This window comes from Chinchilla lanigera, unplaced genomic scaffold (assembly GCF_000276665.1).
Source record: "Chinchilla lanigera isolate Chin_1 unplaced genomic scaffold, ChiLan1.0 scaffold00012, whole genome shotgun sequence".
Taxonomy (NCBI): Eukaryota; Metazoa; Chordata; class Mammalia; order Rodentia; family Chinchillidae; genus Chinchilla; species Chinchilla lanigera.
Genome location: NW_004955413.1, coordinates 7173789 through 7185648, shown reverse-complemented (window position 1 = coordinate 7185648; position 11860 = coordinate 7173789). Strand labels below are relative to the sequence as shown.

Below are 11860 nucleotides of genomic sequence, written 5' to 3'. Positions count from 1 at the left end.
AACAGGGCGTGGTAGCACACACCTATAATCCCAGCACTCAGGAGGCTGAGACAGGAGGATCACTGCGAGTTCGAGACCAGCATGGGCTACAAAGTGAGCTCAAGGCCAGCCTGAACTGCATAGAGAGACCCTGTCTTAAAAAGACAAAAAGAATAACAACAATAATAATAATATGTATATAATATATGAACAGTATGTTTTACCTCATGGGTTTGGTCTAAGGCTCTGCATTAGGACATAAGAAAAACTAAGGGTCATTTGAGCTACTTTGAAAAGCATATAACTGATAGGATACAAAAACATATTTGGCATCAGAGAAAAGCAAACCTTTAAAAGCCACTTACATGGTGTGTGTGCAACTACTGGGTCTCTGCATGATTTTCCTTCTCTGAAGATACTGTAGAATGCTGGTAGGGGGGACTTCAGGATATGGTGGTGCCCCTGTGAACATGGAAAGAAAAAGTAGCAAGAGAACTTTAGAGCTCTCTAACATGTGGATGGCAAATAACACTGCTCTCCATTAACTTGGGCCAATCACCTGCAAAAGATAGAGCAATAGGAAGAATACTACATCAAATATAGTTCCTCCTTGTTGATCAAGTAAGGATAAGGCTTGGTGAATTTGGAGAAAGCTTCTAACTGATGTTAGAAGAATTTTGAGTCTGTAGGAAATAAAATAAGACAAAGACTTGCCTTCTACTCTTTATAACTTAGGAAAAGGCTGCAGTTTCTTAATGGGATGAGTTAATAAGTCTAAAGAAAACAGTTTGTTACAGAAAAATCACTCTGGAAATTATCCTTTATATTCAAAAACACCCCTTTAAAATTGATATTGCTTGGGGGGAAAGAAAGAAAGAGGAAGACAGCAAAAGAAAGTTAAGAGAAGGACAGGGAGGGAGGGGGCAAGGTAGAGAGGGAATCATCACTTTATAAGATTTCTCGGGAACCAGGCTTGGAATTCATGTCAGCCCAATTCAGTCTTTAGGCCTGTTCTGAAATATTTTCTCAAAGAAAATATCATCCACTCTCCCACACACCACGTACATGTTGACATTAGAGTCACGCACTATTTTGGGGCATCCTTACCTAGAGTCACCATCTCATAGAGCAGAATCCCAAACGACCAGCTGTAAAAGAAACAAATCCATCTACTTAACATCTGTTTTTCCTTTCCTAAAGAGAGGTCAAATATCAGAAGCCATCAGGAAGAACTACCAAAAATAAGGTAATGAAAGAGAATCAAAGAGATAGGATAAAATGAAGTACTTAAAAGTATTTCTTTCCAACTCCTTTAGATTCGAATGTCTTTAAGACCGGATCTGTGTCTCTTTTTCTGTATTTCACATTAACAAATGTTTACTGTTATTTGCTAGTGTGTGGATGCAGACACACAAGCCATTCACCCAAATGGAGAAATCTCGCCCTACATCTTCTTTTATTCTTTCCCATTCCTCTATGCTAAAACATCAGCCTTTATTCTCAACACAAGGCTAAGAGAGGTTTATCCTTTATCCACCATTTTCTCAGCAGATCCAATTGCCCAAATCTAACATAAATGTTAACAGACCAAGTTTTCCATACAGTGTTGCCTAGGCAACACTATCCTATAATATCATTAAAGAAATACTATTTTATAATTAACTTTATTACCCACAGATGTCTATTGAAAAGCAGCCATAAGCGAAGTAGAAGTTTCTTAACTGACTTGCCATGTTAACACTTAAGTTTCCCCTGCCACTCACGGCTCCTAGAAAATTCGCCATCTACCTGGTTCTTTAAGAAGTTGAGTGGTGTGGTTACCAGAAGTGACCCGTGACTCTTTACAATCCTGTTTATACCAACTGTACACATAACTGTAATGGTGTGTCATTATATAACCAAATATTGTACAAGTTGGTTTAACATAAAGGGCAAAAAAGTTATCTCACTGAAAAATAAATTGAATGCTTTGAAAATGGACTATACAAATATGCTATACAACTGTAAAATCATGTGACTGAGACAGCTATAGAACATAGGAAAAATTAAAAGTCTCCAATCAAATTGTTTCACAATTGTTTTCAAGTTTCTCACTAAGCTTAGAGCCATCCCAAACTGGAACTGAAAACTTAGTCATGGTGGATACTATTTAGATAAGAACCACAACATAATAACTTCATGCAGGAGCCACATCCTCATTGTGGCAGCTTTGATATCATTTACAAATGGGAAGGGGACCACGTGATGGGGAAGAGGGGAGAAAGAAGGGTGAAGGGGAACTGAAGAGAATTCAAATGTGCTGTGTTATGTACCAATGCCCTGCGACATATGTAATCATTACGTACTGCAAACATGTACTAATAAAATCATTTTTTCTGTACCGGGAATGGAACTCTGGACCTTGAGCTTGCCAGGCAGGTGCTGTGCCCCTGAACTATATCCCCAGCCCATAAAAATAAACTTTAATGCAGCTTTGCTCCTTAAGATTATAAATAAATGTTTATATTTTAACTTGAAATACATTATTTGAGGTATGTATGTTCTATTTGCTTTAGTATTTCCTGGGTTAAGTGGTCTTATATGGACACACACCCTTGAGGATAACTCAGATATTGCTGTGAATAATGTTTTCATTTTCCTTTTTTATTCCCAATGAAGACTGCTAATTTAATACAGAAGGAAAGGCACTATAAGAGGATTGTCAAACATAAACTCTATCGCATAACATTTCTGCTTAAGAGTAAGTCTGACTCCAAGGAAAGAGAGATCTCATTTGCAGACATATTTGTCAACACACACAAAGTCATATTCAGAGGGGACACCCAGGCCATAAAGGGAAGAAATCCAGAAGCCAGCAACAAACCGTACATGTCTCCTCTGATGCCAGCAGTTCTCAGGAGCAGTCGCTCTGGAGGGAGCCACTTGAGAGGGATGGTTCGAGTAGCAGAGATGGCCCCTTGAGCGTGGACTTCATAAGCCAAGCCCAGTCCACAGAGCTTAGCTGTCAAATCATTTTGAATCAAGATATTTCTGGCCGCCACATCACCGTGGAACAGACGCTTGTCCTGCAGGTATTCCTGTCACCATAGGATCACAAAATATCAGCTGCCTGAAGGTCAAAGCCCAGCTCAAGGATAAGAGAAATTAGTCCTAAGAAACCTCAGAAAGATAAGGGAATTATCTACTCTCAACAAGTTTCATTAATAAAGGTATCACTTTCAAAGTATGTTAATGAATGAGACATTTTTGTCTTCGTCTTTTTTTTGAGACAGGGTCTCGCAATGCAGTTCAGGCTGGCCTTGAGCTCACTTTGTAGCCCAGCCTGGCCTCAAACTCACAGCGATCCTCCTGCCTCAGCCTCCCAAGTGCTGGGATTACAGGTGTGCACCACCACACTCTGGGCCTTATGTATAGTATTAGCAAACTGAGCAAATAATATGAATGACATTTATTTGTTTACCTATTTATCTGTGCAGTGCTGAGGACTGAACCCAGGGCCTTATACATAGTAGGCAAGAACTGTAGCACTGAGCTACATCCCCAGCCCTGATACTAGATTTTGATAGTATAATCCCCTGCCCTGTATTGAACTCTGGTGGCCACTTGATTTCTCTTTCTCCTCAAGTAGGACCCAGTTAGCTATTCAAAAGGAGAGTAGATCCCATAACAAAACTGAGTGCCATAATAATAAATTTATGTAGTCAGGCATGGTGGCACACGCCTGTAATCCCAGCAGTTGGGAGGCTGAGGCAGGTGGATCACCATGAGTTCAAGGCCAACCTGGGCTACATAGTGAGTTCAAGACCAGCCTGAACTACACAGTGAGACCTTGTCTCAAAAGAAAAAACTAGTAAATAAAACAAATAAATAAATTTATACAAAGTTTTACATCTCATTTTGTCCCTAAAATAATTGGAAGAGGTAAGTTAGGGCATCTTTCAGATAAATCTAAATGAGTACACAAGGTCACACAGTTATTAAGTAACAGTGAACAAAATCAGATGTTGCACTTCATAGGAAGTACTACAAAAACTCTACTAATAATTCCCGAGCCAGGAGCTAAATCAGAATTGCCTGAAAGATATTCTAAAATTGTGCTGGGCGTGGTGGCACATGCTTATAATCCCAGCACTAGGAGGTTGAGGCAGGGAAATCGTTGTGAGTTCAAGACCAGCATGGGCTACAAAGTGAGCTCAAGGCCGGCCTGAACTGCACAGTGAGACCCTGTCTCAAAAAAAAAAAAAAAAAAAAAAAAAAGTAAGATTTTTCACCCCAGGTTCACATCATTTCTGAAGACCACATGACCCATATTTTAAATGTCAAAACAATTCCAGTAAAACCAAGAATAATTGAAGAACCACTGTAGCTATGACAGAGATTTGCTGGAGTCCTTTCCTACAACATGAAGCTATTCAAGAAATACAGAGAAGCTGAGGTGTTACGCATGCCTGAAGAGTCAGTGACTGAGGGTATGATGACTAAACAAGGATGGTATAAAAAAATTAAAAGGTTAAGGTGATAATTTCCAATCACTGATGAAGGACACAGTGACGAGCTGTTTTCTGTCTCTTTTTGAGGTTTCAGAATCAGAAATTGTGCTGTGATGAGAAAACATAAGGAATATACTGATTTGGAAGTTGTTAAAAATAAGAATAAGTAGTATGATATTGCCTGTACTGTAGGCCATTGATGCACAGACCAATTCATCCCTACAAGGCACCTCTGCAATTATGGATCAGAAGACAGTCAGGTATGTGGTGCACAACCTGTAATCCCAGCACTCAGGAGGCTGAGGCAGGAGGATCACCACAAGTTTGAGGCCAGCCTGGGCTACATAGTTAGTACAAGACCAGCCTGAACTACATAGTGAGAGCTTGCCTCAGAAAAAAAAAGAGAAGGTAAGCTGGCATCTGACACCATAACGTTATCAAGGGAACATTACAACCACTGCAGACAATAATCACTTATATGATATGTCCTGTCCCTTGTTGCATAGGAACTTCAACTGCAATTACTGCTTTTTTCTTACCTTAACACTTTTTTTGCTAAGAGTTTTCTGATTTGAGTTAGAGCGCTGGTGTATTTCACACTTTAAGGTGTGGAAAGATATATCAAATACTTAAAATAGTAGCTTCACTAAGCCTTAGTTCTTCTATAGCAAACACTAATTTTGAACACAACTTTTGAATAACTTCCTAGAAATAGTCATCTAAATCCCTTAGTAATTCTGGTAAAGGTAAATTATTTTTCTTAATCCTAGAGTTCTCTTGCCTCTTTAAGCTGGCTTAAAATAAAGAGAGTGATCTCATGTTGCCTCTTCTTGTTTTTCCTCTTCCACTCGTATCTTATTTTTTAAGTATAAATACACTGTATCACACTTATTATCACAGCAAGTCTCCAATCAAACATGTTCTGAACTCGTTTGCCTTGTTTTTCAGGCATAATTTTGTATACTTTTGGTACCATAACCTTTCATTCATTCAGTTGCATTCCCATATCCTCTCCTAATTTGTTTCCCTAATTTCCTTTTTCATGTCTGTACGGAGACATAAGCGCATCAAGTCAGAGGGCAGATAACTCTTTGCCCTGGTATTTAAACTTTAAGACTGAATAAAATTTTCTAATTTTTACTGTTTCTTCTGTAAACTCTAATTGACTACCTTCTGCCTGGAATTACCAATCCTATATTATCTAAGTGATTTATATGAAGAAAAATCTAAAATAGTTTATCAGTATTTGTGACTGTCCCCTAACTTCTAATTTATTAAAAATGTATCTAAGATATATCATCTACTTGGCACTATGAATATGAAAACTCATGCATCAAATGCTAAACTAATAAGGAAAATTCCCCCCCATCTGATGCCTGAACTTACCAGAGCCAGAAGGACCTGCTTTCCAATGTAATAGACTTGCTTTTCAGTGAGATCGTACAGAAGTCCATCCATGGTCATCACATCCTAAACAGAGAAAAAGCTCTATATCAAAGAGGCGTTAACATAAGTGACTTTAAAAAGTATGGGAGAGATACACTGAAATGCAAATATCAAAGCTAAGAAAACCATACACATAAGGATTAAGAGTCAAAGAGAGACTAACATGAAAGATTTTGAAATATGTAGGAATAAGTAGGTCCAGAACTAGAAGAGCCATGAAGGAATGGAGATGAGTAACAGGTAAGTAGGAGCTGTGTGTGGGACTACCCACTGCATAAAGTGGCACTTTTGCTGGGAAAAAAGTATGTGCATGCATGTGTGTGTGTGCGTGTGTGTGTGTGTGCACGTGCACACATGGTTAATTTAATATATGAATGCAATACATCTTTCTTGAAGGCTCATACTCTGCCAGTTTCACAAGAGTGAGCAAAACAAATGCTGCTGCTACAATTATTGTGTGGCAGATGGGCATGAATTAGAATCAAGTAATCATAATAAGTAGATGGTTGCACCGCTCTCACGTGCCATGAAGGAAGCATGCAGAGTAACAAGAGCGTGTGATGCCGGGGTGAGGAGAGCAGATTCAGCTGACAGGACCAAGAAAGCATCCTGTGATGTCTGCAAGATGAGTGGACACAGCTGCAAAAAAGAGAAAGGAGAAGTCTGAAGTATTAAGAAAAATATATGAAGATGATCCAAAATACAGACGCCTGGTAGTTGTATAAGGAGCAAAGACACAAGGGTAATTAGAGTACAGAACAAGTCATAGGTAACCTCCTAAAGGGTTTTAAATGCCTAAGGACCTGCGCATTGTCCTATTTATATCACTGGATGAAAGATAAGAACATGGGCCCTTTCCATATATATTGAGTTGTGCAATAATTAGCATCTTGTGGAAGTTCAGTTAATACTGAACTTGCTCACTAGCAAGTGAGAAAGTTGAGAGATAGGTAGCTCTCCAGAAAAAGGAATAGAGAACTAAGGAAGGACTTCCACTGGAGATGGAAATTTCTAAACAATTTTAGAAATATGAGTTTGGGGCACAAAGATTCACAAGCTGAATTTGTCCCTCATCAGCCCTGGCATATAAGGGCGATGTTTCACAATGGAAGATACACTTAACAGTAACAATAAAAGAATTACAAGCATTATTAATAAATTATTTCACATAATTATTATAACAGCTATCATTTTGAGGACTTCCTAAGTTCCAGTCACTGCTACATTTTTTACACATAGAATGTCTTTGACTTTTTGTAGTAATGTGTTATGACTCTCCTCTTAGAAATTTAAAAAATGCAAAATGAAAGCACTAACATCAAAACTGACAGAGCTAGTAGAGATGAGAGCCCATGCTCTAAATTTGCACTACCGAGACAGTTGTTATTTACCTCATGTCTATTTAAACTTACATTATTTAAAATTAAATAAAATTTAAAATTCAGTTTCTCAGTCACATCCACCACATTCCAGGTGTGTAACTGGCTAGTGGTTACCAGGATTCCCAGTAGAGGTAGAACTTCCCTGCCATTGCAATCGTTCTATCTAACCATGATGCTCAACGTACTCTGTTATACTACTATATTCTTTCTTAGATTTTGTCATTCATGATGCTAACTAACAAGTGAACAGCCAATCAACCAGTCAAGGCTTTCCCTCCTACCAGCTCTACCCTACTGCTCACCCGGCGACAAGTCCAGAGAAAGCTGAGCAGGTTCCCTTGGGCCACATCTTCCAACAGCATGTAGAGGGGCAGCCTTTCTGTGCAGCAGCCTTCCAGGTGGACCAGGTTGTGATGTTTCCCCAGGTACTCATAGAACTGGATTCGCCCCACAAAATACTGCACCTCCTGGAGCCCAGCTGGTTCTGCAAAGGACAGAAGAGCTTGGGTAGTGAGCAGCTTCTGATGGTAATTCCCAAGGCCTCACAGGAGAGGAGGTGCAAACAAAACATAATACAAAAAGGACTAGTTAGAAGAAAATGGTGTTCAAGTCACTGGCCTATTATCAAAAGTCACATAGAGTCACAGATCTTAAACTGAATAAGTTTAAGTCTCCCTGCACAGGCATATGTTCTGTTCACATTGAAACATTACCACAATCTAGGCCTTTTGGTTAATATTCTTGCCTGTCTTATCTTTGTTCTGTTTTAGTGAGAGAGGAAGAGAAAGAGAGAAATTAGGAAAGGGAATTAAGCAGTGAAGAAAAATGAAAAATTCACCTCAGAATCTTATTCCAACTTTGCAAAGCATATTAACGGTTACAGTGATGGGCTCATGGGGGGAAAAATAAAGAAAAGTGGGAAGTCTAGCCCTTCTCGTCTTACCCTTTAAAGCCTTGAGAACAACACTCTTGGGCTTAGGAGGGTCCCCAGTGACCAGCGTGGCTCGATAAATGTTCCCGCAACTGCCCTTGTGGATCTGCTCCAGAATTTCAGAGAGTTGGTCCCGGGGTACCTGTAGCTTAGCTAGGGAAGGTGTGGCAGCCCGTAGAAAACTTTCCACTGATGTCTCCGTAAGTGGCATGGCCACTTTTCCTCCATGTCCTGCTGCTTCCCTGGGTCGGCCCCTAGATGCAGGCATGGGGGCAATCCCTAAAACAAAGAGGTGATATGAGCCCAACTCTTGCTATCCTAGGGATTCAATAAAAGAAGAGAGCCTGTAAAATACCAGCCAGGAAGGTCCTTCAGCAATTTTCTCTCTGGCCAATGTAAGGATGTCTTCCAATAGTCCTCCATGTACGAGTGTCAATCCCAAGCTTGTAGAGCCTTTCTAATAATTACTTCTTGGACAACTCAAGATGCACCGCTAGAAAGTAATCATGACATCTCCTTTCTGTCTTGCTCAGGACTGCAAGTCAGTGTTCCTCATGAGTGTGCTGTACAGAGACAAGGAAGTTCCTGACTACATCCCAAACCACATATGCCTAAAGATGGCGGGACTACAAGTGTGGACCATCATTTAAGTCAATCACACGGTTTCTCAAGTTGAAAGGAAAGTATGAGTAACCCCTCAACTACCAGCTGTGGTTATTCTTTCTTCTTTGAGTTATCCCAAAAGTCCAATTATTTCATATTTCCTTGAATCTTGCTTAAAAAAACTGTCCTGATATTTTCTAGCTTCCTTAGGCAAAATGAGTTTTTCTCCCGTTGAAAAAGAAAAGTTTGTTCTTATTATTAAATCTATAATAACTCATTAATTCATCCAATTATTCAACAAATATCACAGGTACTGTTCTGGATTTGGGGAGTAGGCTAAGTCTAGATTCTCAGGGAGACAACTTTCTAGTGATGGTATACATAATAATGCCTGAGACAGTGCATCTTATGGAGGAAAATGAGAAGCAGCATCAGCAACGTTATTTTCTGATAGCATCAGAAGGTCAAGAAGGACCTTCCTGATACAGTGACATTTGAAGAAGACCTGGAAAACATTAGGAAACAAACCATGCTGGCATCAGGGAGAATATTCTAGAAAAAGTGAACAAGATGTACAAAAGCACTAAGTAAACAATATACTTGATATATGTAAGGAAGCTGGAGCCCAGTGAATCATGGGAGAGTTGTAGGAAATAAGGCCCCAGAGGCCTGGATCACATAAAGCCCTGGGAAGAATTTTGTCTCTTTTCATTCTGAGCAAGACAGGAAGCTACTGCAGGTGGAGGGTTCAACAGGGACCTGAGAGGTGAATGAATGTCTAGGAGAAAACAGAGCATAAGAGATAGGGTAGGGACCAAGAAGGCACAGAAGTTAGGGGTATGTTCAATGATCTGTGAGAAGCGAGAGTGACGTGGGTTTATTATTTATGGTTTTGCTAATGGGCTGGACAAGGGCTGTGAGGGGAGTCAAGGGCTTCAACTGAAAACTGTTTACTGAGACAGAGAAGACGACCGAAAGAAGACAGTTGGAAAGGAATTTCAAGGCCTTTTGTTTTGGACATACTGCCTATGAGATGTGTAGTGTATTGAAATTGCAAAATAGGTGGTTTAATATAAAAATGTGGAGTTCCAGCCACCAAAATCAGAATAGAAAAAGTATTTAAACTGAAAGGGATGAAAACTATATCATTTATAAGTGATTTTAAATCTTTCACAAAAAAAATGTTCTAGGGCTGGGTGTGGTGGGACTAGCCTGTAATCCCAGCACTCAGGAAACTGAGGCAAGAGGATCACCATGAGTTCGAGGCCAGCCTGGGCTACATAGTGAGTCCAGGCCAGCATGAACTACATAGTGAGACCCTGTCTCAAAAAAGAAGTTCCAAGAAAGCAGAAGTGCAAAATTATTTCTAATGCTTTTTACTGGCCAAATAAGATGGGAACTAAGAAGTGATTATCAGACTAATGAACATAGCAATTATTGAGCTTAGAAAGAGTCATTTTGGGGGAGTCATAGGGATATAAGCCTTATTTTTGTGGGTTCAATAGAGAATTGATGAGAAGCAATGAGAATGAGTTTAAACAACGTCTTTGAGAAGCTTTCCATAAGAGAGAAATTTAAAAGAGCTGACATAAAGTTTAGAACAGGGCAAAGGATCAGACACTATGGAGTTTTATGCAACTGTCTTAACTGCCTCTTTTTAGTTTCATTTAGTTTCATGTTTGTGCTGATTCTCTTCCATTCTACAGAAGTACCACCAGTGGTCCTCCAGAAGAGCAATGATCACATCTCCTACCTAATACTTCCAAGACCAGCATGGAGGTCACTTCTTCTCATCGTATATTTTGGAGGACAAGGTAGGGATGGAAAATATGGTAGAGTAGAATTTTATCCTCCAAAGATGGCAACAAACCCTTGGGTTTTGCTTTCTAGGTTTTCTTCTCCATTCTTAGACACTACTATAGTCAAAGGTTTGAGAGTCTAGTAGGGCAAAGAGGACAGAAGTGGTCATATGTGGTCTCTCTTGCCTACTCTTCTTTCAATCAAGTGTGTGTGGTGCCCCAGCTCAGGACCTCTGGAGAAGAACCATCCTTCTAACTCCACAGGAGGAAACCCATACTTTTCCCATTTCAGGTACTGAGATTCCAGGACTTGGGCCCATTGAAATTTGGCCCACATTTTTCCTCATATGTGTCTTCTCTGAGCCCCTGCCTAACCCAGTGTTTGAGCTTTACCTCGGAGTCCCGGGCGCTGCCATTGGGATCTTTGTCCTCTTATAAATAGCCACAAGATGACAGCAAGAAGGATGAGGAAGGCACCAACCAGCAGAGTTGGGACAATGATCACCGCATACGCCTCTCCCTGTACGACTGAGTAGGCAATCAAACGGGAAGGGAAGAGAATAAAGACCTGACCAGATGCCATACAATCCCCTTGCCCACCATGTTCATCCCATCATATGTAAAATGTCACCTTTTCCGCCTTTCCCCCTGGTGGAATTCCCTCCTAGTGTCCCTGTTTCCTAGCCCAGCAAGTGTGTGCTGTGCCTCTTCTATCATTTTTTTCTGCTGAGATAGAGAAAGTAGCATCAGGATCTCTGACTGGCACTTACCCCTAGGCCCCAAAGGCAATGCCCTCTGGTCCCATTCTCCTATCACCATGGTCTTCATCTCTGATAGAAATCAGATCATCTGCCTTCTAGAATTTATTCAGACCCTGGTCTCCCTAACTATAAAACCCGAAGCTAGGCACTTGCAGCATCTCTACTTACGACACATCTTGTCGTTGAGGTTACATTCTAGGAGCACCCGCGCGGTGCCTCTCTTCTCTCCCATTGCCGCGGGGATTCTCGCTTCTCTCCTGGGCTCACAGAAACAGCGCAGACCACGAGCATCACTGGGAGTGATTCCCAATGCCTGAGGAGTGCTGGGGAAAATGGAGTATGCATGGATCACTACCCAGCTGCGCGTGGTGGCACACATCTATAATCCCAGCACTTGGGAGGCTAAAGCAGCAGAATCCCTTGAAGTTTAAGGCCAGCCTGAACTGCACAGCAAGGCCTTGTCTCAAAA

The 11860-nt window shown here is 40.6% G+C and overlaps 1 protein-coding gene across 8 annotated transcripts in view; it reads right to left on the bottom strand.

The window, feature by feature from the left end:
- Styk1 (serine/threonine/tyrosine kinase 1) overlaps positions 1-11860 on the bottom strand; it is a 61120-nt gene that overhangs the window by 2844 nt on the left and 46416 nt on the right. For all 8 annotated transcript variants that reach the window (XM_013511640.1, XM_005378924.2, XM_013511636.1 and 5 more), the window contains 8 exons: positions 11560-11714; positions 11024-11158; positions 8241-8507; positions 7600-7781; positions 5856-5939; positions 2848-3056; positions 1087-1127; positions 345-441 (listed from right to left, as the gene is read on the bottom strand). In XM_013511640.1, coding sequence (XP_013367094.1) covers positions 345-441; positions 1087-1127; positions 2848-3056; positions 5856-5939; positions 7600-7781; positions 8241-8507; positions 11024-11158; positions 11560-11623 — 1079 coding nt within the window. In that variant the 5' untranslated portion in view covers positions 11624-11714. The remainder of the gene's footprint in view (positions 1-344; positions 442-1086; positions 1128-2847; positions 3057-5855; positions 5940-7599; positions 7782-8240; positions 8508-11023; positions 11159-11559; positions 11715-11860) is intronic.